The sequence below is a fragment of the Notolepis coatsorum genome (genome assembly GCF_963971535.1).
Source record: "Notolepis coatsorum genome assembly, chromosome: 8".
Classification (NCBI taxonomy): Eukaryota; Metazoa; Chordata; class Actinopteri; order Aulopiformes; family Paralepididae; genus Notolepis; species Notolepis coatsorum.
In genome coordinates, this window is record NC_140172.1 from 15,743,081 (window position 1) to 15,768,921 (window position 25,841).

At 42.1% G+C, this 25,841-nt stretch overlaps 1 protein-coding gene across 2 annotated transcripts in view; it reads right to left on the bottom strand.

Moving 5' to 3' along the window:
* atp2a3 (ATPase sarcoplasmic/endoplasmic reticulum Ca2+ transporting 3) overlaps positions 1-25,841 on the bottom strand; it is a 195,214-nt gene that overhangs the window by 86,608 nt on the left and 82,765 nt on the right. For both annotated transcript variants that reach the window (XM_084320256.1, XM_084320255.1), the window contains exons 6-8: positions 25,498-25,578; positions 17,014-17,099; positions 13,669-14,133 (exon numbers count right to left, since the gene is read on the bottom strand). In XM_084320256.1, the coding sequence (XP_084176382.1) occupies positions 13,669-14,133; positions 17,014-17,099; positions 25,498-25,578 (632 nt within the window). The remainder of the gene's footprint in view (positions 1-13,668; positions 14,134-17,013; positions 17,100-25,497; positions 25,579-25,841) is intronic.

A 25,841-nucleotide genomic window follows, 5' to 3' on the forward strand; every position in this document is an offset into this window, starting at 1 on the left:
TAAAATGGTCAATAACGCTGGTGTCAGGCGGTAGAGATGGGGAAATTCGGTGGCAGTCAAAGAGTTAAGCTGGGCCTTAAAGACCTCAAGGGTCTCGGCTGACCTTTGACAAGCAGCATACACAATACAACAGTGAGACAGTCCTCGACTTTCTGCTTCCTTGATTACCATCCCATCTCCTTGAATCATCTGACATGTAAGGCCTGTAATAAAGAGGCAATGAGGGTCCGGCAATGAGGGTCCAGCGAGATCAAACAAACACACACACACCACACACATCCTGCACTCTCAAGAACTTCTACTCATGCACAATAGAGAGCATCCTGACTGGCAATATCACCTCCTGGTTTGGGAATAGCACTGCACAAGACCACAGCAGACTACAGAGAGTGGCCCGTTCAGCCGAACGTACAATTGGAGGAGGGCTTCCCACTCTCCAGGACATTTACAGCAAGAGGTGCATGGGCAAGGCTAAGAGAATAATCAAAGACTCCAGCCACCCAAACAACTGCCTCTTTGAACTGCTGCGGTCTGGCAAGCGATACCGGAGTCTCATGGCAAGCACAGAGAGACTCAGAAGGAGCTTCTATCCCCAGGCCATCAGGATGCTCAATGAACAATGATTGCTCAATGAACAATGATTGCACAATGAACAATAACAGGCCAGCAACACACCCACAGCACACACACACTCACTTTAAATACAACTGTAACAACACAATGTAGCACCCACTTTACACTTTATATTTATATTATTGGTAAGGGAACTGCACATCTCTCATCCCTTATTCCTTATTGCACCTCACCACCACAACGGTGGCACCACAAGCTAAGCTATACCTCACCATTTGTGTACCAGATGTACATACTGTATATAGAGGTATACTGAACAATTGTTGTTTACACTTGTGTTTACTTGACTTCTTGACTTTCTATTTTTGACTTATTATACTTATTTATACTATCTTATTGTTATCTAGCACAGCGGTTCTCAACAGGGGTTCCCCGGCACACAGGGGTTCCGCGGAGAGCTGCCAGGGGTTCCGCGAGATGCCTGGCAATGTTCTTTAAAAATATAGAATGACAACAGTCTTATTTTGAAAATCCTATAGCGGGTCTCATTTCTGCCCACGCGCAGCTCCAGCTAAATAACTAGGCTCCGAAAGCTAGCAACATTTAGGTCATTATGATACTCTTATTTTGAAACTCCGTGGTGTCGTGACTCATATCCGCTCTACAGCACACAGCCAATAAGGATGCATCTCAACACAGCAGGCTGAGCAGTGAGCTTAGCGTCTCTTCTCAGCTCAGCAGTAGTAGCGTACTCTGGATCTGGAACGCGGACAAGGATAGTGTTTTTGCGACCCAAAACAAATCCCTGCTGTTTTATTCAGCAACGGGTCAAATGCATATAACATGCTTTGCAATCCTTGCCATTCCTTTGTGGCCACGTTGTGTTTAAGACCGGAATTAATGTCCCTTTAGCATAAGCTAACAACAAGCCCTGTTCAGAGCGACAGAGAACAGCAGGGTGGGGACTTGGAAGGAGGACTGGGAAGGAGGGGGGGGGGGGGCATTCTCCCTCTATGTGTGTGCGTTTGAAAAGATGATGAAGTCAGACTACTATATTATATTGATAGTAAATGTACTGAGGGTGGACAGACAGATTATGTTGATATTTAAACATAAAAAATACAATACATAATAAATGTATCCATGATCATCATGCAACATAAAACAATTGCAGGAACGGTTTGGGAGAGGAAGGTGTTTTAGGTTGCGTGTTCCAAAAAATGTACTTAAAGTTTAAAGCTCAATATATCAAAACGTGGCACTTTATAGTGAACAGGCACTTTATAGTGAATCTAAATTATTTTTTGGATTACAGAAAATTATCCCTAAAGTGCTATCTGATGCAGCTGCACTGTTTTCCATGAAAATACCATATTTGGATAAGTTTGACCATTTCTAAAAATCTGAAAATCATTAAGTCACTCTGGATAAAAAAATACTTTACAGACAACATTGAGACAAAGCTTCCTGACACATCTCCATCCAAACTCTTGGAAGAACTCATTGAAATCTCATCTGATACCACCTGGAGAGCTAGTTTCAGAGTGTGGTGCTGAGTACCAAGTATCTCATGATGCTGCAGTTAAGGTGTTGATACCATTCAGCCCCACATATCTGTGTGAAGCTGGCTTTTCATCCATGACAGCTCTGAAAACAAAATATAGGGCCAAGTTGAGCCTTGATGATGACATGCGTGTTGCCTTGTCAAATATCTCCCCACGTATTGACCGTATTATTAGCCAGCAGCAGCAGACCTCACATTGAGCTAGAAATGTCCACTGAGTGAACGAGTGCTTATTTTCTGTATTTATTTATATTTTTTGAGAAATGGTAACTTGGTGATCCTTTTCTGTATTTAAAAAAAATACATGATTTTCTGTTTTTGAGAAATTGTCAAACTTATCCAAATATGCTATTTTTATGGAGAACAGTGCAGCTGCAACAGATAGCACTTTAGTGATCCTTTTCTGTATTAAAAAAAAAATACATGATTTTCAGTTTTTTCTTAAATAAACATTATTTTGAAAGCAAGCACTTTTGTCATCAGATTCAGACAACTTTATTGATCCCGCGTGGGGCAATTCATATTTGCAGATTCACCAACAAGCAACAAAGACAAACAAACAACAAAACATCTCAACGACAGCACGGCAAATAAAGAATCATTGTATCATCATTGTAGCAAAAAAGACAGGACGAAAAAGTCTTTATCGTATGTAGGGGTGCCTTGGAATATTTTATTGAACACAGGGGTGCCTTGGCAGCAGAAAGGTTGAGAACCCCTGATCTAGCACACTCTCAGGAGTATATTTTATCAGGAGTATATTTTATTTCATTTCATTTTATTCTATTTTACTCTACTCTTATCCTAGGCAACTTGATTTGATTTGTGTTATTCTAATTTGTGACCTGTCCTGTCTAAATGTTTAAATGTTTAAATGTTGAGCGATTTGCAGTGTCAAATTTCCCACGGGATAATAAAAAAAAAAGTATTTCTATTCTAAAACAGAAAGAAACATTTCATGCAAAGTATTCTGTATTTCTGTATGACAAATAATAAAGAAACTTGAAACTCACACACAAACACACTACAGGTCACTTAATTTAATTTGTATTAATAACTATGTTTTTGTATAGTTAGTATAGTATAACTGTATATTGTATAGTATTATATAGGACTCATTACCGTTCATTCTTAAGCTTAGCATTGTATTTTATCTTAGTACTTTTTTATCATGTCTATTTTATTATCCAATCTATTATTATTTGTATATATTTTTTTTTGCACAATAAAAGGCGGACATGGCCACCTTCATTTCACTACATGTCTCGTGTATGTGTACAGGTATCTGACTAATACATCTCTTGAATCTTGAAAACACACAGTCATGCCCTGGCTTAGTTCAATTTGAGACTCAAATAAAATCTATCCGATTGAAGAATCAATGAAGCATCCATCCAATAAAACCTTTTATTGTGTGTGTGAATGAATGTGGGCCTCCTTGGCCCAATACAATATTCCTCAACAACTCGACGAGCTAGAGAAGTTGCTCAACTGACTGTGCTGTGACCGTCTCACTATAGCAGAATAAAACAAGATGTGACCATCTCACTATAGCAGAATAAAACAAGATGTGACCGTGTCACTATAGCAGAATAAAACAAGATGTGACCGTCTCACTATAGCAGAATAAAACAAGATGTGACCGTCTCACTATAGCAGAATAAAACAAGATGTGACCGTCTCACTATAGCAGAATAAAACAAGATGTGACCGTCTCACTATAGCAGAATAAAACAAGATGTGACCGTCTCACTATAGCAGAATAAAACAAGGATGAGAGTTAAGGCCGGGACAGATTTCGCCGGGCGAGTGTCACCGGCGGTGTTTTTTTCGGGGTTGTGCGAGCGTTCACAGTTCCGCGCGGGTGGACAATTGAATGAAATTAATTGAATACGACCAGGGGTGCAGTGGTCATGCCACACTTTTCTGAGCAGAAGCACGCACGTGCACACAAAAATGCGTTCACAACTTTCACTCGACTCGTCGTGCCGTGTGCCAAGTACCGGTACTCACCTGGCTACTTGTCTTTGCATAACAATAGCATAGCAAAGAACGAGAAGAGCAAAACCAAAATACAAGCCCTGTACCAATTGGTGGGGGGTTGCTTGAGCTGTGGAACCTCTCACTATGTGACAAATAGTCCCGACTGGAAGGATGAGACATTTCTTAAGTTGTGCTTCAGAAGGAAACTGTCCTTCTGTAAACTGTAAGTTACATTGTTAATTTAGGCCCCGTTTAGACGAGCGTTTTGTGAACAGAAACCGCAAAAGTCATCTTGCGGTTTCACTTTTAATTTTACGTTTAGACGAGCGTTTTGGGATGGAATTCTGCGTGCAGACGACGCTGTAACGACTCGAGACGACGGAGCCCCACTGTCACACGATTGGCGCATATGTCACATGACGTGCTGTGAAGACCCGCCCTACTCTGCCTCTGATTCGCAGACTGTGGATGGGGAATGTGATTGCACCAAAGCAGAGTCACTCACAGACAGTGGGTCCACTCACGCCGCGGGACAGATTCTTGTGTATTTAACCCTTTCACTGCCACACGACAGCCGGTTGTGTGATAGTAAAGGGTTAACCTTCTGTCGTGTGGCAGTGAAAGGGTTAAAAGTACTGCCAATGTAGCCTTCAGGTGATCTCCGTTGATATAAGTCAGACATACTTGCTTTGTTTACGTCTCGGCTACTGGCGCATACCTGCTACCTGTGACGTAAGCAGTACGCGCGACCAGAGCCGTGACAACCCTTTCGTCATCGTTTTATCAGATTTATACGTTTTAACAGTTTAGACGAGAGCGCAAAGCTTTTGCGTTTCTAGGAATTCCACCCTGGAAGGTAGTCTCACTTTTTTGCGGTTTCACCCCGTAAAAACGCTGTTTCCGTATAAACGAAAGGCACATCCGAAAAAATATTTTTGCGGATTCACCTGCTAGCGTTTCCGTCTAAACGGGGCCTTAGTTTGTATTTACTTTTCTAGTTTAAGTTAATTCAATTAAAGAAATTGTAACTACAATGCTATAGTGTATCTACAATTACATTTAAAACATTGTTTGTTTTTCGACCATATCTGTTGACAATATAATTTCTTTATATATTGAAGACTACATCCTGCTACCTTTTTCAGCTTCTCTATTTCAAGGCAATATTTACAAAAACTAAACTAAAACTAGTAATTTCCTATACAAACATGTTTCCTACTATTTATGCATAATAATCATTCGCGCGAGGGAACATTTATGCGCATGCGCGGGAGCACGCGTGCACGTGACATCATTTAAACAGAGTACAAACACTTCTGAAATTACTACTGCATCCCTGAATACGACAGAGACAGATAAATAACTTCGTCACATCAAACCCTTGCCTTGGAAGTCTCGGTATACCCGATAGCCACACTGTGTAGTACACCTTGTAAGAGGAAATGAAATAGCCTGGAAGATAGGTTGGCTGCTTGGTTTATATAGGGTCTTAAATCTTCCTTTTCAGAGACACAGAGCTTTCCCCCCGAACACAGCTGGCATTAAAAGCTTCTCAGAAGTTAGTTCGCTATAGTTTGAGTGATCCGACTTGTCAAATGTGTCGGCAGGCTGGAGCATCAATACATCACCCAGACGCCAGGCCTCCACTTCGCTATACTGGATACGTATATATTCTATATCCTACTAGCGCTGGGCGATATGGCAAAAAATTATATCACGATATATCACAATAAAAATGTTCATATTGTTCGATATCGATAATTATCTATATTCTTATTAGTATTAAAAAATATATATTAAAAATATATATTATTTAAACAACAAATGTATGTTTATTTTGCAGCAATTATTTGTTGTTGCCGCCATCTTTAGTGTTACAGCCCCTCACACTCCAGTTATCAGGCTGCAGCTGGTTTGAAACCGAAAGTACCAAAAAAAGTGGCTGTGGCTCCAGGGGAGTAGAATAGTTCTGGCTCTGCTAGTTTCTTTTCTATCTTTTGGCGCTTTTTTGGTGGACAAACCACAGCACACATGCACCGTGACTCGCGACTGGGGACTAGCTCTGCTAGCACACATAGCCTACGGTTTCAAACTGTATTTTAAATTAGAACGCAAGATTTTCTTTTCTATATTATTTTGGTTATAGATTATTATCGATTATTGAAATATATCACGATAATTATTGTTATCGTTTTATCGCCCAGCCCTATATCCTACAAGCCCCGTTAACCCTCACCTCAGAACCACGCGCAACAAAAAAAACACTGCTGCATCTATAGCCTATGACAGGGAGGGGTGCAGCCCCTCTGATAAGACATACATTCGTGACACTCTTGATCTTCTAACTGCTCCTCCAGACATGCTTAAACCGTTAACGGTTGGGAGAGTTGGGGTCGGGAGGGTTTCTTTTTCTCTCAAAGTCTTTCACCAACGCCAGTGGAATCATGTTGCAATTTGCAACCACTTGTAGCGTCCAAGTGTTAGTCCGGCCCAAACCAATGAGCCACGGCTCCTCCTAGTAGGTCTGTCATCAGCGACTTGCACCGCAACCCAATTGTGAAACGGGTCATAATGGAGAACAAGTGACGCAAGGCGATGAGCAACACACAAAAAATTATTCCAGTGAAATGATTGCACCATTCCCTTTCTTGGTTTTCTCACAGTAGATTGAGCACACTATCCCTCTTAGCAACCAATATGGAAAATTCTATATTTGCTAAATCAGCATGTATATTTTCTTACAAACAACCGAAGAACAATATCAACCCTTAATACACATGGAGGACACATAAGCAAACAGATTTAGGAATATAGTCGACCCTTCCTTGTGTCTGTAATCTGTAGTCAACCATCATTTCCACAGTCAAGCAAACAGTCATTCTCTCACTGCTGTGGCGGTCTCCATGGAAACAAGGCACACTAAACTGCCATGCATGTGACCTAGTAGCCTAGCGGTTGAAGTTTGTGTTTTCCGTTCACTTTCTCTCAGCTAGTTTGTGTGCGTGTGTGTGGAAGCATGATAGCGAGAACAGAGTTTAATGTTTTTTTTTACCATGTAAAAAAGACAGGCAGACAGAAAGAAAAGTGTAAATGTACATTTCCCAGCAGCACAATGTGCCATATTAGGACATAAAGGGATTCCCTGGCAGTTCGGTCTACGAGGGAGGAGGGGGAGGGGGAGGGGTTTCCTCAAGGCCAGGGTAAATAAACAGGGATATGACCCAGCAGATGGACAGAAAGACAAGTGTAAATGTACATTTCCCAGCACAATGTACCATGTTAGGACATAAAGGGATTCCCTGGTAGTTCTGTCGACGGGGGAGGGGGAGGGGGAGGAAGGGGGGAGGGGTTTCCTCAAGGTCATGACCCAGCAACTGGACAGGAAGACCGATAATTCACTATCGGGCGCCCGGGCCGGCACACCAGCGTACGCAAGCTGCCCAAGAAACGCAACAGACGGAGAAGGCAAAGATTTGTGAGACACCATATGTATGTGTGTACAGAGTACAGTACACACACAGAGACATAAACAGACAGAACATACACATAACACACATGCACACACAGAACATACACAAACACACAGAGACATAAACAGACAGAACATACACAAACACACAGAGACATAAACAGACAGAACATACACATAACACACAGAGACATAAACAGACAGAACATACACATAACACACAGAGACATAAACAGACAGAACATACACATAACACACAGAGACATAAACAGACAGAACATACACAAACACACAGAGACATAAACAGACAGAACATACACAAACACACAGACATAAACAGACAGAACATACACATAACACACAGAGACATAAACAGACAGAACATACACATAACACACAGAGACATAAACAGACAGAACATACACATAACACACAGAGACATAAACATACAGAACATACACATAACACACAGAGACATAAACAGACAGAACATACACATAACGCACAGAGACATAAACAGACAGAACATACACATAACACACAGAGACATAAACAGACAGAACATACACAAACACACAGAGACATAAACAGACAGAACATACACATAACACACAGAGACATAAACAGACAGAACATACACAAACACACAGAGACATAAACAGACAGAACATACACATAACGCACAGAGACATAAACAGACAGAACATACACATAACGCACAGAGACATAAACAGACAGAACATACACATAACGCACAGAGACATAAACAGACAGAACATACACATAACACACAGAGACATAAACAGACAGAACATACACATAACACACAGATACATAAACAGACAGAGACATAAACAGACAGAACATACACAAACACACAGATACACAAACACACAGAGACATAAACAGACAGAGACATAAACAGACAGAACATACACATAACACAGAGACATAAACAGACAGAACATACACATAACACAGAGACATAAACAGACAGAACATACACATAACACAGAGACATAAACAGACAGAACATACACATAACACACAGAGACATAAACAGACAGAACATACACATAACACACAGAGACATAAACAGACAGAACATACACATAACACACAGAGACATAAACAGACAGAACATACACAAACACAGAGACATAAACAGACAGAACATACACATAACACACAGAGACATAAACAGACAGAACATACACATAACACACAGAGACATAAACACACAGAACATACACATAACGCACAGAGACATAAACAGACAGAACATACACATAACACACAGAGACATAAACAGACAGAACATACACAAACACAGAGACATAAACAGACAGAACATACACATAACACACAGAGACATAAACAGACAGAACATACACAAACACACAGAGACATAAACAGACAGAACATACACAAACACACAGAGACATAAACAGACAGAACATACACATAACGCACATACAGACAGAACATACACATAACACACAGACACATAAACAGACAGAACATACACATAACACACAGAGACATAAACAGACAGAACATACACATAACACACAGACACATAAACAGACAGAACATACACATAACACACAGACACATAAACAGACAGAACATACACATAACACACAGACACATAAACAGACAGAACATACACATAACACACAGACACATACACAGACAGAACATACACATAACACACACGCACATACAGACAGAACATACACATAACGCACACGCACACACAGACAGAAGAACATACACATGACACACATACATGCATACTGCACAGCACACAGCTGAGAAGTGACAGCTGGCCAATCACAGGACGACAAGCTAAACAACCGTGGAAATTACTACTAAGTATCACCAGGAAACACCACAGAGAGGGGAAAAAAGGCCCCGAGACGGAAGTGTGACATGTCTGTCTTTCTGTGTGTGTGTGTGTGTGTGTGTGTGTGTGTGCGTGTGTGTGTGTGCGTGTGTGTGTGCGTGTGTGTGTGCGTGTGTGTGTGCGTGTGTGTGCGTGTGTAGCTAACAAAGGCAGGCCCAGGAGTTGAGCTGTTTGAGCAGGAGGGTCAATATTTACCCCGAGCTATTTACTCTCTTGCCCTCTTTCTATTCCCTTCTCTCTCTCTCTCCGTTTGTGGTGAGATCGTGTTTCTTGCTCAAGTTGGAGGGAACTCCCTGCTGCCACACATTAATCACACTAATATCTACCCGTCCATGATGTCAACAGAGAGAGAGAGAGAGAGAGAGAGAGAGAGAGAGAGAGAGAGAGAGAGAGAGAGAGAGAGAGCCACTCTGGAGGATACACACACATTCACTGAGTGAGCAGCAAACCACACAGCTTTTAAAAAATTATTATTATAATTTATAATATAAAAAAAAATAAGTCGTTTTTCATTTGTTTTTCAAAATCAATCAATTCAGGAAGTGGATTTTCATCAATTCTAATTAACTTTTTGGCTCCCCAGCCACTGTAGCTAGTGGTTTTCCAAAGTCACTAGCCACTCAGCATTTTCACCAGCCAAAAATCACACACACTCTATCCAAATATCCAGTAAATTTTTATAGTGTAAAGTTTGGCTACTTGAGACGGAGACTCTCATTACGCACAACGCAAGTAAGCATGCACTGCGTTCCGAGAGAGAAAGAGACTCTCATTACGCACAACGCAAGTAAGCGCGCACTGCGTTCCGAGAGAGAGAAAGAGACTCATTACACGCGACGCAAGTAAGTGCACACTGCGTTCCAACTGAGAGAGAGAAAGACTCTCATTATGTGCGACGCAAGTAAGCTAAGCGCGCACTGCATTCCGAGAGAGAGAAAGAGACTCTCATTACGCGCAACGCAAGTAAGTGCTCACTGCGTTCCGAGAGAGAGAAAGAGACTCTCATTACACGCAACGCAAGTAAGTGCTCACTGCGTTCCGAGAGAGAGAAAGAGACTCTCATTACACGCGACGCAAGTAAGCGCACACTGCGTTCCAACTGAGAGAGAAAGAGACTCTCATTATGTGCGACGCAAGTAAGCGCACACTGCGTTCCAACTGAGAGAGAAAGAGACTCTCATTATGTGCGACGCAAGTAAGCTAAGCGCGCACTGCATTCCGAGAGAGAGAAAGACTCTTGTAGCGCAAGTAAGCGCGCACTGCGTTCCGACTGAGAGAGAGAGAGAGAGACTCATTACGCGCGACGCAAGTAAGCGTGCACTGCGTTCCGAGAGAGAGAGAAAGACTCTCGTTACGCGCAACGCAAGTAAGCGCGCACTGCGTTCCGTGTGTGTGTGAGAGAGTGAGAGAGAGTCTCTTCACTACAACTCTAAAACGGTGACGCTGCACGCTCTACCCGCCAAAGTGTCTGGTAAGAGTGACGGAGTTACACGCCACTGCCGTATTCTACCCGCATTTGGCGGGTGGCGGGTGTTAGCCCTGATTCTAATACTGAATAAGATCGGCTGCACACACAATGCATGTCCCGCTGACTTTGTGGGCCAATTAAATGTTTATGAGAGTTCTCACACCCAACTGACTTCAGATGCGTGAGCTGGGCGAGAGACCTCAACTTGGAGCAAAGGGTTCTCTCTCTCCCTGATTTCTCACTTTAGGAGAGTGGTACGTACGTGTTCACAAATGTTTTCTTTATTAACATTTTATAATTATACTATATTCTATTGTGCTTTTATTTAATTTAGTTTATATCCCATTGTATTTTATTCCACCTTTTTATTTTACAGTTGTACAGCCCTGGCCTTTTTTTTTTATATATAATTATATTATAGTCTATTGTGCTTCTACCTCAATTTATAATTCATATTTCATTCCACCTTTTTATTTCTATTATCTGTCCGTTATCGTCTGTCCGTTAATGTCGCACCGAAAACGATTCCTTGTATGTGAAAACTACTCGCCAATTAAGACCTTTCTGATTCTGAAACACTGACTAAACTGTCCTGTCCTGTGCGTGTGCGTGTGCGTGTGCGTGCTAGGGCTGAGCCCAAACATTGGAACGTTCAGACCTTCTATGCTCATTTCTTTGCATGTGTACAAGAAAAAAATATATAATTTAACTTTAGTTTGTGTGTGTGATAATATTTGGAATATTCTTTTTTATATATATATATATATATATATATATATATTTGTAATTTATAATAATAAAAAAAAATCTATATTCATCGATAATTGTCCAGATTTATCGATTCTTCCAAATGGCATATCGTCTCAGCCTTAGAGAGCACTAGTCGACACGCAGACCAGAAACAGGAAGACGAACCCTGTCTGCTGAGCATTGTGAGCCACATTAGAGCACGTGTTAACACCATGAAGCCACACAAAACACTGCAATTTGCCTTCTCAGAACTGAAGTTATTAACGGAGGTGAGAAGTGGGAAAGAGGTGTTAACTGAGGCTAGAGGTGTCTGCGTGTGTCTGTGTTACCAGAAGCACAAGTGCCAAGACAAGCTTTGGAGCTGGCATTTCCTCTATGCACGGAGCGCAGCTGACGGAGAGAGCAAAACAAACACACACACACACACACACACAAGGGGAAAAGGGAGTAGCTTGAGGATAATAAACAAGGTTTTGAATAGTTGCCGATACATAATATGGAATATTCCTCCTCTACAGTCTACCACCAGGTATGTTTAATTATAAAACACACCAGTGTATACACTGTAGAGCTACTGTACAATGGACTATGTCTATGGACGTCTCTATTGTACTTGGGACCCTCCTGTATGTCAGTGAGGTAATAGTAGGGCTGTACCGAATGCATCGAAGCTTCGATCATAATGTTGACATTCGAATTCTAAATCAACATTCAAGTTTTTAATTATTATTATTATTTTTTCTTTTTATGTGTCTATTGATTCTGTTTAAAGCAATGGGGTTTTTCTTCACAGTTGCAGACAAAGATTAGGCTACACTAATATTATAGTATTATACGATAAGACGTCACCATCACTTTCGTACCAACCGTGCCCTTATTGGATTATTCATGTTGACGAAACTGATGAGTTATATTCATTAAAGAAAGTTGATTTAAATTTTTTTTAAATATAAACTAATTTAATCAGATTAATCACTTTATTCAAATTGAGGATTTAGTTTGAGGATGTAAAAAAAAAGAAATAAAAAAAGTATTTTTTGAGTAAGTCATAAAATATGACGAGAGACATTCGAAGCTTCGTTCGAATACTTCAATAGAAGCTTCGAATGTTAAAAAATTACATTGGGTACAGCCCTAGGTAATAGTGTGCCGGAGCTCTGGTGTTCTGGGTGGTGTCGGGTCCTACCAGCCGGTGCTACTCCCACCAGCGAGCTGCCGCAACAAGCGTGACCGATGGAAGGCAAACATTGCAACACCAAGAGGGAGTTTCCATCAGACTCCTGAGCCCCACACTCGCTCACCTTCCAAAGGAAACAAGCGGAGCCCACTAGTACGAGGTGGAGCGCTTCAGATGGGCCTCGCCACAGAACAGTGTCAGACCCGGCGTAGACGCGTCCAAAACACTTTTTTCCCCACAGGAAATTCCCAGCTGCGTTTTTATGGGAAGTGTCAATTAGAACAGGACCGGATGTGGATTTTTAAAGGACGAGGGGAAAGAAACGCACCCAGAGCACACATACACATATAGCGCTCAATTACCTGACATAACATATGATCGCTTTGATCATAATACCCTACACACGTGCATAAATAGTATGCTTTTCAATTTCATTCACACAAACAAACGCTGTTCATAGTATTCTCCTGACATGACATTCCTGCTAATATGGCGCAACAGCAGTTGTGATTTAACGTTAAACACCTGTTATTTGATCATAATCGCCCGTCCTTCACCTACTATGACATCCGCGATGGGATACTATTGGAATACATAACATAATTATGTTATGTTATATTAAGCATATTGATTTGTTATATTGTTTACACTGCTTTTTACTACCTGTACCCCCCCCCCCCCTCCCCCACGCTGCTATGATGCCTGAATCTCCCCCAAGGGGATCACTTATCTTATACTACGAAGCCCCCCCCCCTCCCCATTCGCCACCACTCACCCTGCAAACGGACATCTGATTGGTGGTGAGGGTGCCCGTCTTGTCGGAGCAGATGACCGAGGTGCAGCCCAGGGTCTCCACGGAGGGCAGGCTGCGCACGATGGCGTTCTTCTTGGCCATGCGGCGCGTGCCGAGGGCCAGGCAGGTGGTGATGACGGCGGGCAGGCCCTCGGGGATGGCGGCCACGGCCAGGGCCACGGCGATCTTGAAGTAGTAGACGGCTCCGCGGACCCAGGAGCCGCCGTGGACGGGGTCGCTGAAGTGTCCGATGTTGATGACCCACACGGCCACGCAGATCAGGGAGATGACCTTGGAGAGCTGCTGGCCGAACTCGTCCAGCTTCCGCTGCAGGGGCGTCTTCTCCTGCTCCGTGGCCGCCATCTGGTTGCGGATCTTGCCGATCTCCGTGGAGACGGCGGTGGAGACCACGATGCCGATGGCGCGGCCCGCGGCGATGTTGGTGCCCTGAGGAGAGATGGAGGACAAATCTTCATATCTTCCAAATCAAATATATATTATATTTCAAACATGAAATCATGTCGGAGTCAGGTAATCGTTTGTAATTCCGATAGTGTATTCTACCCGTTGCTTTGACTATTTTGGCTCTCGAAGTGGCATTTTTATAGCAACCTTGATTGGTTAGGGTTAGGGTTAGGGTTAGCCCATCGTGACTTAAACTGCATTATACAACAGGTAGGTGCGACCACGCATTGTGATTGGTCGAGAACGTTCTAAACCGTGAGTATATTCACGATACACTCACGGTTAAATCACCATGAATATACCACTGTGCTGGCTTTAGTTAAATCACCATGAATATACCACTGCGCTGGCTTTAGTTAAATCACCATGAATATACCACTGCGCTGGCTTTAGTTAAATCACCATGAATATACCACTGCGCTGGCTTTAGTTAAATCACCATGAATATACCACTGCGCTGGCTTTAGTTAAATCACCATGAATATACCACTGCGCTGGCTTTAGTTAAATCACCATGAATATACCACTGCGCTGGCTTTAGTTAAATCACCATGAATATACCACTGCGCTGGCTTTAGTTAAATCACCATGAATATACCACTGCGCTGACTTTAGTTAAATCACCATGAATATACCACTGCGCTGGCTTTAGTTAAATCACCATGAATATACCACTGCGCTGGCTTTAGTTAAATCACCATGAATATACCACTGTGCTGGCTTTAGTTAAATCACCATGAATATACCACTGTGCTGGCTTTAGTTAAATCACCATGAATATACCACTGCGCTGGCTTTAGTTAAATCACCATGAATATACCACTGTGCTGGCTTTAGTTAAATCACCATGAATATACCACTGTGCTGGCTTTAGTTAAATCACCATGAATATACCACTGTGCTGGCTTTAGTTAAATCACCATGAATATACCACTGCGCTGGCTTTAGTTAAATCACCATGAATATACCACTGCGCTGGCTTTAGTTAAATCACCATGAATATACCACTGCGCTGGCTTTAGTTAAATCACCATGAATATACCACTGCGCTGGCTTTAGTTAAATCACCATGAATATACCACTGCGCTGGCTTTAGTTAAATCACCATGAATATACCACTGCGCTGGCTTTAGTTAAATCACCATGAATATACCACTGCGCTGGCTTTAGTTAAATCACCATGAATATACCACTGCGCTGACTTTAGTTAAATCACCATGAATATACCACTGCGCTGGCTTTAGTTAAATCACCATGAATATACCACTGCGCTGGCTTTAGTTAAATCACCATGAATATACCACTGCGCTGGCTTTAGTTAAATCACCATGAATATACCACTGTGCTGGCTTTAGTTAAATCACCATGAATATACCACTGCGCTGGCTTTAGTTAAATCACCATGAATATACCACTGTGCTGGCTTTAGTTAAATCACCATGAATATACCACTGTGCTGGCTTTAGTTAAATCACCATGAATATACCACTGTGCTGGCTTTAGTTAAATCACCATGAATATACTACTGCGCTGGCTTTAGTTAAATCACCATGAATATACCACTGTGCTGGCTTTAGTTAAATCACCATGAATATACCACTGTGCTGGCTTTAGTTAAATCACCATGAATATACCACTGTGCTGGCTTTAGAATGCTGTAGAAGGTTTCAACTGCCATTCATCAAACGGAAACTGTCAACATGACCTACGTAATGGACATGAATGCCTTTATTTAACATGTATCTCTTCTGACTCCATGTTGCATACTTCTCCCTATACTTGGTACTGTAAACTATGAGTCAGTCACAGTCAATCAGCACCTGCCAACTGGTTTGACCCTTTAGCTCAGTTGGTTAGTGCGGCCGTCTGTGGATTAGATTAGATTAAAATGTATCGTCATTATACAGAACAAGTACAACGAAAAGAAGTTTGGCATCCAACCATATGTAACAGTAAAGTGCAATAGTAATATACCGTACAATGCACAGGTGATTAAACTGGGTATAAAATATATATATTTGTACTACTGAGTGTAGTGCTAATCAGATGTATGTACATATTTGTAATATTAATATGTACAGTGATACAGGTATAAAGCCACTATGGTAGCAGACAGTCACACTGGCCAGCAGCGTAACTAATAAGAGTAGGTAAGTGATATGTACAGATATAGATATATTATCTACAGATATGTAAAAGGTTTATGTGCAAGTAATGTAGCAGGTATCCTATTGTTCCAGGTTCAAATCCACTTGGTTACACTGCTGTAGGTCCTTGGGACTGGGATGCGTGTGATAATGGGATCCATTGCTAAGAATAGGGAGGTGTAGTGGTACCGTCCCTCGCAGTCGACCCTCCTTGAAATGGCAATGTATTTCCAATGGTCCCATTTCAAAATGGTCTCGTTTAAAACAAATAAAGCATGAACATAAAAGTAGCAAAATAACAATGTTTTCGTTCACTGAGGAACTACACTTCACGTTGGCGCTGCTGACTGACGTCACAACAGTGTAGACTCCCGGCTGTATTAGGCGACAGCACTGAACGACAGGCTGTCATTACTACAGGTAAGTGTAGTTCTTTTTTAACGACAAATTTAAAACCTTATAACTAACTTTATTTCAACCAAAAATGCTTAAACAATAATGTTAGTGATAAAAGGGAACTAATTTTGTGCAAAAATGGAAAGCTTGCCAATGTTCATGAGGCAGAATTATTACAATAGCCGATAATCCATTTTCCCAATGATAAATCCCTATACGGGTGGACCGTGCGGGAAACTAAAGTGACGTCAGACTACACCTCCCTATGAAGTAGGACTATAAAGTCAAAAGGAGACCCAGGTGAGTTGAAGACGCTTACTGAAAACAGCATGTTCTTCTTGTCTTGGTTGACAGCTCTGGGGTCGGGGACAGGGTCTGTGTGTTTGATGATCGATACGGACTCCCCTGCAAGAGCAAACAGAGACAATTGTAAAGGATTAGACATCCAAATGTACCGTTAACACTTTTGGAAAACTATTGGAACCTCTACCTACAAAGCCCTTCACTCCCTTGTCCCCCGGTACCTAGCTGACCTCCTCCATCCCTACATCCCGCCCCGGAGGCTGCGGTCCTCTGACTCCGGTCTCCTCTCCATCCCCACCACCAACATGCAGACTGTTGGTCCCAGAGCCTTCTCTGTTGCCGCACCCACCCTCTGGAACTCACTCCCTCCAAACATCCGTAGTGCTACATCCCTGCACTCCTTCAAATCCCAACTCAAAACCCACCTCTTCACCATTTGTAAATGACTCTGCCTGATTTCCCTTTTCTTTCTTCCTTTCCTTTTGATTATTATTTTGTTGTTACGTTGTTCCCTGTTCCCCTCCCTTAGCTGCCCCCTCCTGTTAAGCACCTTGGGTCTCCTGAAAGGCGCTATATACATTTAAAATATTATTATTATTATTATTATTATTATTATTATTATTATTATTATTATTAGGTAGGTCCGACCACGCATTGTGATTACCATGAATTGAGAATGTTGTAGAAAGTTTCAATAGCCATTCAGCAAACGGAAACTGTCAACATGACCTACGTAAAGGACAAGTTACGTTTGATTTAACGAACCAATTAACTATAAACGAGTGGATAGATATAGAGGACGGCCCTACATCTAACGGTATTCATAAAAACACCATTATTAGACGTGCCAATCCAACGAAAGACGAGCTGGACGCGCTGAAGAAAAGCCTCATTTAATCCTTCAACACCACCAAGTCCACGGCCTGGACATTGAACTGGAACTGTCTGAGGTGCTGATGACTTTTTCCAACTGTCGCTTGTATTAGACTAATACGTCATTCGTTTGCGTTGCAAAGCTTGTTGATAGCCTACTCCATTTGAAATTCCATAGCAACCAGACATCTTTAGGAACTATTTTCGTACGCCAAGTTCACTGAAATCGATATAAAAGACCATAGAATTGTCTGTATTCATCCTATATTTTTCCCGACACAACCTGCTGTATAAAAGCAATAATACACTCGGAAGCCTGTGGTATGTCATGAATATGAGAGCTTCGCTCTCGTGGCTGCAGGCGCATCACAGCCGTGGCAATATTCATGCCATACCACCGCTCCTTGTGTATTATTGCTTAATTATGGTTTCAAAGGCCTATCATTTTATGAGACACTGTCCATCAAGGCCTCAGACTCCCTCGCTGCCATGCCCGTTCATGTGTAACGCTCAGTAATGTGGGACGGACCTCCACGAGCAGTATTTGGAATGGCGATCAGATAATTGGATTATTTCTTTTGCATTACATTAGAGACCAGGTAAGGACTCTATATATAAAATCTTGCGTTGATCTGATATTTCTTTCTACCGCGATCGCGGCTGTCTGTGTGTGGCTGTGTGCCGTTGGGTGCAGGAGGGGACTGGGGGACTCGGGGAGCCTCGCGCTACGAGGCCCATTTCATTCTTGCATGAGGAAGGATAATAATGATAATTTAGCGTTGATTTCAGGAAGATTCGATAATCAGGCGAAAAATTACAACGTGTTTAGTGTACAGAATAGTGCATGGGGTAGTGCCAGTGTACTTTAACAACTACTTCAACCGAATCAGAGACACCCATGCTTACCAAACTAGGCGCAGCTCAACTGACTTTGTGCCAGTCAGATTCAGGAGCTGTATGGGGAAGGAGTCTTTTTTATATTCAGCAGCTGTCTATTGCAATAGTCTGCCCAGTGAACTGAAAACCATAGACAGTGCCGTTAGATTCAAGTCCAGCCTGAAGACATGGCTCAAAAGGGACTATACTTGACCTAGACACTTAGCTTAAGGCACCCTTGCATGTTGTATGAGTCTGTATGTATATAAATGTTAAATGGTATATGTGATGTGTTGTGATGTCACGTTTTGTATGATGCATGTTTTAAGCATCACACTCCCCCACCCCCCTACAATGACCACAATGGAAATAAGCTCTGAGCTTTTTTGTGTTTCATCCTTGGCAGTATATCCCGACTGTGCTCTTCTGTCACATGTTTATTTTTATATTGTCAAATAAAGTCATTCATTCATTCATTATTCCACTAAAGGGCTATTATCGCGTATTTTCCTGGGATTACTAAGAATCACCAAAACTATATTCAAAACGGTATAAAACGGAAATGTACGGATGAAAAAACTATCCGTTTTGTACATGTTGACTGGAAGCAACTCACTGACAATCGACGGGTGTATTAAACCCATAGCTATAATATAAGATATATTTTAAGCACTCGCAAATCTCGCAGTACCCCCATTGATTAAAGCGATGGCGTAATAGCGCCCTCTGGCGCATTAAGCGATGGCGCAGAATGAGTTAATGCAGATAAAACTGAGATGTTAATTGTTGGCGTCCCAAACCACAGAGGCCTGTTTGAGGACATCTCCCTCAACTCTGATACTTGTCATGTATCCCAGAGCTCCACCATAAAAAACCTCAGAGTCATTTTTGATTCCTCCCTCTCATTTAATGCACATATAAAACATTTCACCAAAATTGCCTTCTTCCATCTTTGTAATATCTACTACTGTAATGTAATGTAATGCATTTTTTTCAGGCCTACCTAATTCAAGCATCAAAAATCTTCAACTCGTGCAAAATGCGGGGTTTCCCATTAACACTTTGGCTGCCATGGGTTAAATTCATTATCAACCGTAGGTTGCCGGCTCTATTTGTCTATAGAGAAAGTCCCCTTCTTTGCAGGGCTATAACTTTTTAAATTCTATTGCTACATTGCCATTATTAGGGCCCATTCAAAGTCCTATATGTATTGTTCATTGTGTAGCAACGTTAAACTTTTTCATTCACATATTCATAGTAAAGTATGGTCTAATCATGTATAAGTATGTTTTCATCTCTTTCTGCAGCTTTCTCCAGAACGTGATCTATAGCCCCAAATACATTATATTGATGATGCAATACAGTTTTATGGCAATCAGCGCGATATAAAAAATTCCAACTAGACGTACTTCTAGAAGTTACTACACGTCATCTGATGTTGACCGGATGGGCTAGGGGGCGTTTATAATTCCGTGGGCAACGTTATACCAATCATCTAATGTGGGTCAAATGTTGATAATAGCAGTTAGTATCGAAGACGGTAACTTTACACGCTAAAACTCACCCCAGTCTCCGCGCGCCGTTGGGCGATCATCGTAGAGTAGAAATTTTATCATTATGGGATGTAGATTTACCCGGTCCATCTCCAGCTTGTATAATGGTATATACGTCCAAATCATGTTGTTTATCGAGTTATTGGCAATCGATCGCTGTGTATTGTGACGAGCTAGAATGCCGGGACCTATAGCGAGTGCCCGGAAGTAATACGGCCGTCCAGCACAACCTCTATGGCACTTCCTGTTAAGCGATTGCGCCGATCGGCCACCAGATGGCGCTCCTGAACTGCCAGAGAGCTCAGTGGGTCCTCCTGGTGGATCTCAGGCCAGCGGAGGGGAAATATGAATCCAGTCCCAGATTTTTGAAATATTGATATCAAAGACGCTGTAAAGAGTCTTCGGCAACTTGAGCATGGCCGGGAATGACGTGTTTAAGCGTTTCCCGGCACCCAAAGTGTTAATTACCTAGACTGTGGCGGCCCGCCACAGTTGTATAATGAACCAAAAAAAAAAAAGTTATTTGAATACACATCACACCAGTTTTGTCCGCCTTACACTGGCTTCCTATTCAAGCCCGATCTGACTTTAAAGTGCTACTCCTCACCTACAAAATTTGAAATGTAGAATCTATCTCTCGATACTCGCCCGCTCTTTATTATTTTTTATTGTGATCCCATCGATCTCCAAGCATAGGATGCACAATACCAAAACGAAAGCGAGCGAACAAACTACAAAACAAACTGCAAATATTAACTGTGGTTGCTGCGTGCGTGTGTGTGTGTGTGGTCGAAAAACTGTATGATTGCCCGTCTTTTCCAAATCAAAACTGCCCTTGTTCCTGGTAGACATCCACTTTAAACACCTGATAATTACCACCTGATAATTATCATTAATCAGCTAACCATTAGGCCTACCATTTTCATACCAATAGGGGGAGAAATCATTCCAAATAACCAAAAAAAATCCGTTTCATTACAAATACATACACAATATAGAATATAGAATAAGTTTAAATCTAAATATCAACACATGGTCAAAAAGAAAACATTTAAATAATAAGCAATATGGCTACAACACACCGGCCCCTAATTGTTACCCGGAAACAATTACCTATAAACAAAATGGAGCATATATAATAATCATGTAATAACCAAAAAATAATTAGTTCAATACATTTCAATTGATACAATGACAAACAAAATTTTTCTTTTTTCTTTTTTTTTTATCATGAGTTTACTGTCTAAACTGACAACAAGGCGAACAGGGCATGCAGTATTGTCCATGTTCTGCACAATCCATTGTGCACACGCTGTATAGTCCATCATTTGGAGGGCGGACGTGTGTGCCAGTTAGCGAATGCCATAAGATATGTCAGAGGAAATTATATGTATAAATGTATTAGCATTATTTAATGTGATGGTCAGTTAGTGGGGAGCCAGCTGTTCAAGAACAGTGACACCTGTTGGAGCTCAGTGTTCACCACTGGCCCGTCATCATTGCCATACTTCAGGAGAACTCGGCGGATGAAACCTTTGGAGTCTGGCATCGTTTTGATGTTTCGGCCCATCGGCCAATAGTTGCGAGGAGCTTGGCTGTCCACGATGAGGACTATGTCTCCAGGGTCGATGTTCCTCCTTTTGCATTTCCATTTTTGATGCTCCTGCATCATTGGCAGATACTCCTTAGTCCACCTTCTCCAGAAGAGGTCTGCAATATACTGCATGTGCCTCCATCGTCTTCGGGCGTAAACGTCATCTTTGCTGAACAGACCTGGTGTGATGCGATCGGTGGGAAGGTTGGCTATCATCTGCTCTCCTACTTTCCCATGCTGACATCGGCAGACATGACATTGCCTTATGACTGTCCTTGCTGAGGAGTTGGCTCGCAGTATCCAGTAATGCCGCCGAAGCCTGGAGAGCATGTGGTCTCTACTCATGGATGTCATTGAGTATCAGCTTAGGCACATGTCCACTTTTGGGTAGGATTGCCAGATGTTTCACCTCTTCTGGCAATGCTGACCTGCTCATCCTCACGACTCCATTCACCAGGACAGGGTCGAGTCTGTAAATACAGCTGCTCTTCTTTACTGTGGAACCCTTTCTTAAAGCAGTAACTTCTTCACGGAAACTGTGCTCCTGTTCAAAACGCACAATGGCTTCCTCTGCTTGGGCCTCGTCATCCACAGAAAGATTTTGATGGGTCAGCTTGTCTTTAAACGTTTCCATGTGGTCCTCCAGCAGTGTTTGCGTTTTGTTGCTGTGATCCACTTGTGCACAAAGTGCCTTTTGTACTCTTGTTTTTTCCTGGCACAAGCATTGAAGCAGTTTTTTAAACTTCAAAATCCATGCCACAGCTCTCTTGAGGCTAGTCCACTTGGAGAAGTGTCCGATAAACTTGCTTCTGGGATTCTTCTCTCCCTCCACCACTGTGCTGTAAACACTGATGCGGTTTCTCTTTTCAGAGTTGTAAACAGCGGTGTGGTTTCTCACTTCGGGGTCATCATCAGTGACCTTTTCCGGCTCTTCAACAGAATTTGGCCACTGTAACTCCAGCTGCTTGTTGGGTACCACTTCAGCGTATCCTTTTGAAATTACATTGTTCATAAAGCCTTTGTATTCTTGACAGAACGTGTCATTCTTCCTGAACTTTCTCAGGAGGTGCGCGGCCGGCTCCTCCGCCACCTGTCGATTGTTAGGCATGCTAACGTCTTCCTTGCGAAAAGGCAGCTTGAGGTGGTAATGTCCATCTTTCATCATTGCAGAGGTGGATGCAATGTTGTACTGCTTCTATCGATCCCTAGGGTTAAATATAAATCCGCCGGCCACAGAGATTTTGTCTACCGCGCTCCCTACCTGTGGAACAAATTACCTGCCGTCGTCAGGGGTTCCTGCTCTGTCAAAGCTTTTAAATTCCTGCTTAAGACCCATCTTTTCTCTCTCTCCTTCAACCTACCCTGATCGCACCTGGTCGGGGACTGACCCTTAGATTAATCTGTCTAGTTTAGTTAGGATGTCTATTTGCTCCCATGTCTGCTTTTCTGCAGACATGGGAGAACCTTTTAACCTCTGTCTCTGTCTCAACCGGTCCCATGGAACAGCTTCATACCGCCTTCTGTCTGGCCTGCAGTGCTGAACCTTCTGAGTGGCTTCTCCTGCCCCCCGGGGCATACGGCCCTGAGCTATTGTCTTGTATCTCATCCTGTATCCATACGCCTGCAGTAGTTCTATCTATTACTCTATTTCACAATTTTCTTATATACTGTACTATGATTCTACTGTCACCATGCATGCTTATGCTCACTACATGTATTTATTGCTCCATCTCCGCCACCTACAAACATGGAAACTCTCTAACCCCTGTCCCAAACCCCCCCCCCTCTCTCTCTGAGTCGTTGTCTCATAGTGCTGACCAAGGTGGTGGATGTCTCGGGGTCTTGGCCAAGATTGCAGTGACCGTTCTACGTGCACCACCGAGGCCATGGATCAGCTTCTTACCGTCTTCTGTCCGTGGTCTGTCAACGTGGTTTAGACGTGGAGTTCATTGCTGGGTTAAGTACTTCTATTCTATTCACATAATATGCTTACTACATATATCTATTCTATTCACATATATGCTTACCACTTATATCTATTGCTATGTCGGCCCATCACAATCACGCGAACTGTCTAATGCCTGTCCCGTCTCCCCTGTCTCCCTGCGAGTGGCTGTCTCAGAGTGATGATCGGAGTGTTGGACGTCCCATGATGATGACCGGGAGGATGCAACCCTCTCTGCGCCGCCCCTTTGCCTTAAATAGATCCGCTATGAGCTCTATCTTTAATCTTTCAAAATGTTCAGTTGCTATCGCATGCACATATCTGTGTTTCACCACACATATGAGTGCATGCTTACCAACTGTTAGCCTGTTTTACTGCAACACTACTATCACCGACATCTAAGAAGGGAGAGAGAGGGGCCCTTCTAAGGTTTCTCTCCTCCACATTGCCTGTGGTGCATTTTTTCCTATTTTTCCTTACCTTCACGTGGGGTATGTCTGGGAGTGTTGCATTTATTAAAAAAAATTACTTTAAGGTGTTTTTGTTTTGTTCTTGACTTATTGTGATGTTTCTTCTTGACTTGTTTAAAGAAGACGTGTCCGGCCCATGGGGACATTAACGTGTGTTGTCGGGCCGTACAAATACATTTGATTTGATTTGATACGAGCGTTTATCAACCTTTTTTTCAGTCACGGCAGCCTTCATGTGTTATAGGTCCCACCCTCTGGTCTCTGAAGTTGCTAACGTATTTTTTATTTGGGCCTCACAGGGTTAAAAGTACCCTGTGAGGTACAGTCACATACCAGGAAGATGCACACACACACATATGAGGCATGTACACATGCTTACGTGATACACGTACCCACATACATGTGTCGGAGACATGCGTGCATGCATGTTATCATGCACAACTGCATATGTCTGGGGCGCTTTCTCTCACATGCAATATGGAGAAGGGTGGCATCCCGATAGAGGATGCAGCACATACCTGCTCGAAGGTAGTTCGGTCTACATGCAAGGTATATATATCAGGAATGTATACGCATAATGTATAGTATAGTATGTTTCTTTTTTCGTAAGTCTTTTTTTATTTTCCATGTCAGTTATTAATGTATTTGTATGAGTCCTTTACATGTTTTGTATGTTCTTACAAAAAAGAAAAAGGCAAATCCTGGAAATTGAATATGATGATGTGGAAAGAGATGTTTGGAATGTTGGAGAGATTTGTGCAAAAAAAAAAAAAAAAAAAAAAAAGGTACCCTGTGAGACTGAAATTACAAAATCACTTTTAGCTATTTATTTAAAAATGTTTAAGCACAATTTTAGCATGGTGTTATTCACAGTCATCACAATTTACTCAAGCCTAGTAACAGACACAGTATTTCTGACACTGGGAATACATTCCCTGAGATCCATATATGTCCCTAGAATCAGATACCAAGAACATGCAAATGGACCATTTAAAAAAAAGTCTGTAAATGTTTATTCTACGTTCTTATGGAATGCATACGATTTAAAAAGATATATTACATTTTTTTTTTAAATTGTTATCAATGGATGGAGGAGCCGCACATTGCCGGGCAAAGAGCAGATGCATTTTAGAATCGAGAAACGTTCACACCCCTAGTACCCGAGTCCCGTTACGAGGTGAGGCGGTACCTGTGAGGATGGACTGGTCCACTCGCAGGGTGGTGGACTTGATGGACGTCAGCCGGATGTCAGCGGGCACCTTGTCACCGACTGAAACCACAAGAAAAAGGCTGGTGTTATAAATGAAAAGCATGGGAGAGGCCTTTAAAACAGGGAGCATCAACAATGTAGAAAAGGGTTCATTAACAAAGAGTCAGAGTCAGAGATTGTATTTGCCATGTATGGACGAATCCACATTGGAATACAGGTACAGAGCAAACACTGTGTGTCTACAACTAATTCAATACAGGAGCAGAGTAGAAACAGTAAAAAAAAAAGAAAGAAAAAAAAACACACAGACAGCATGTTTTCTT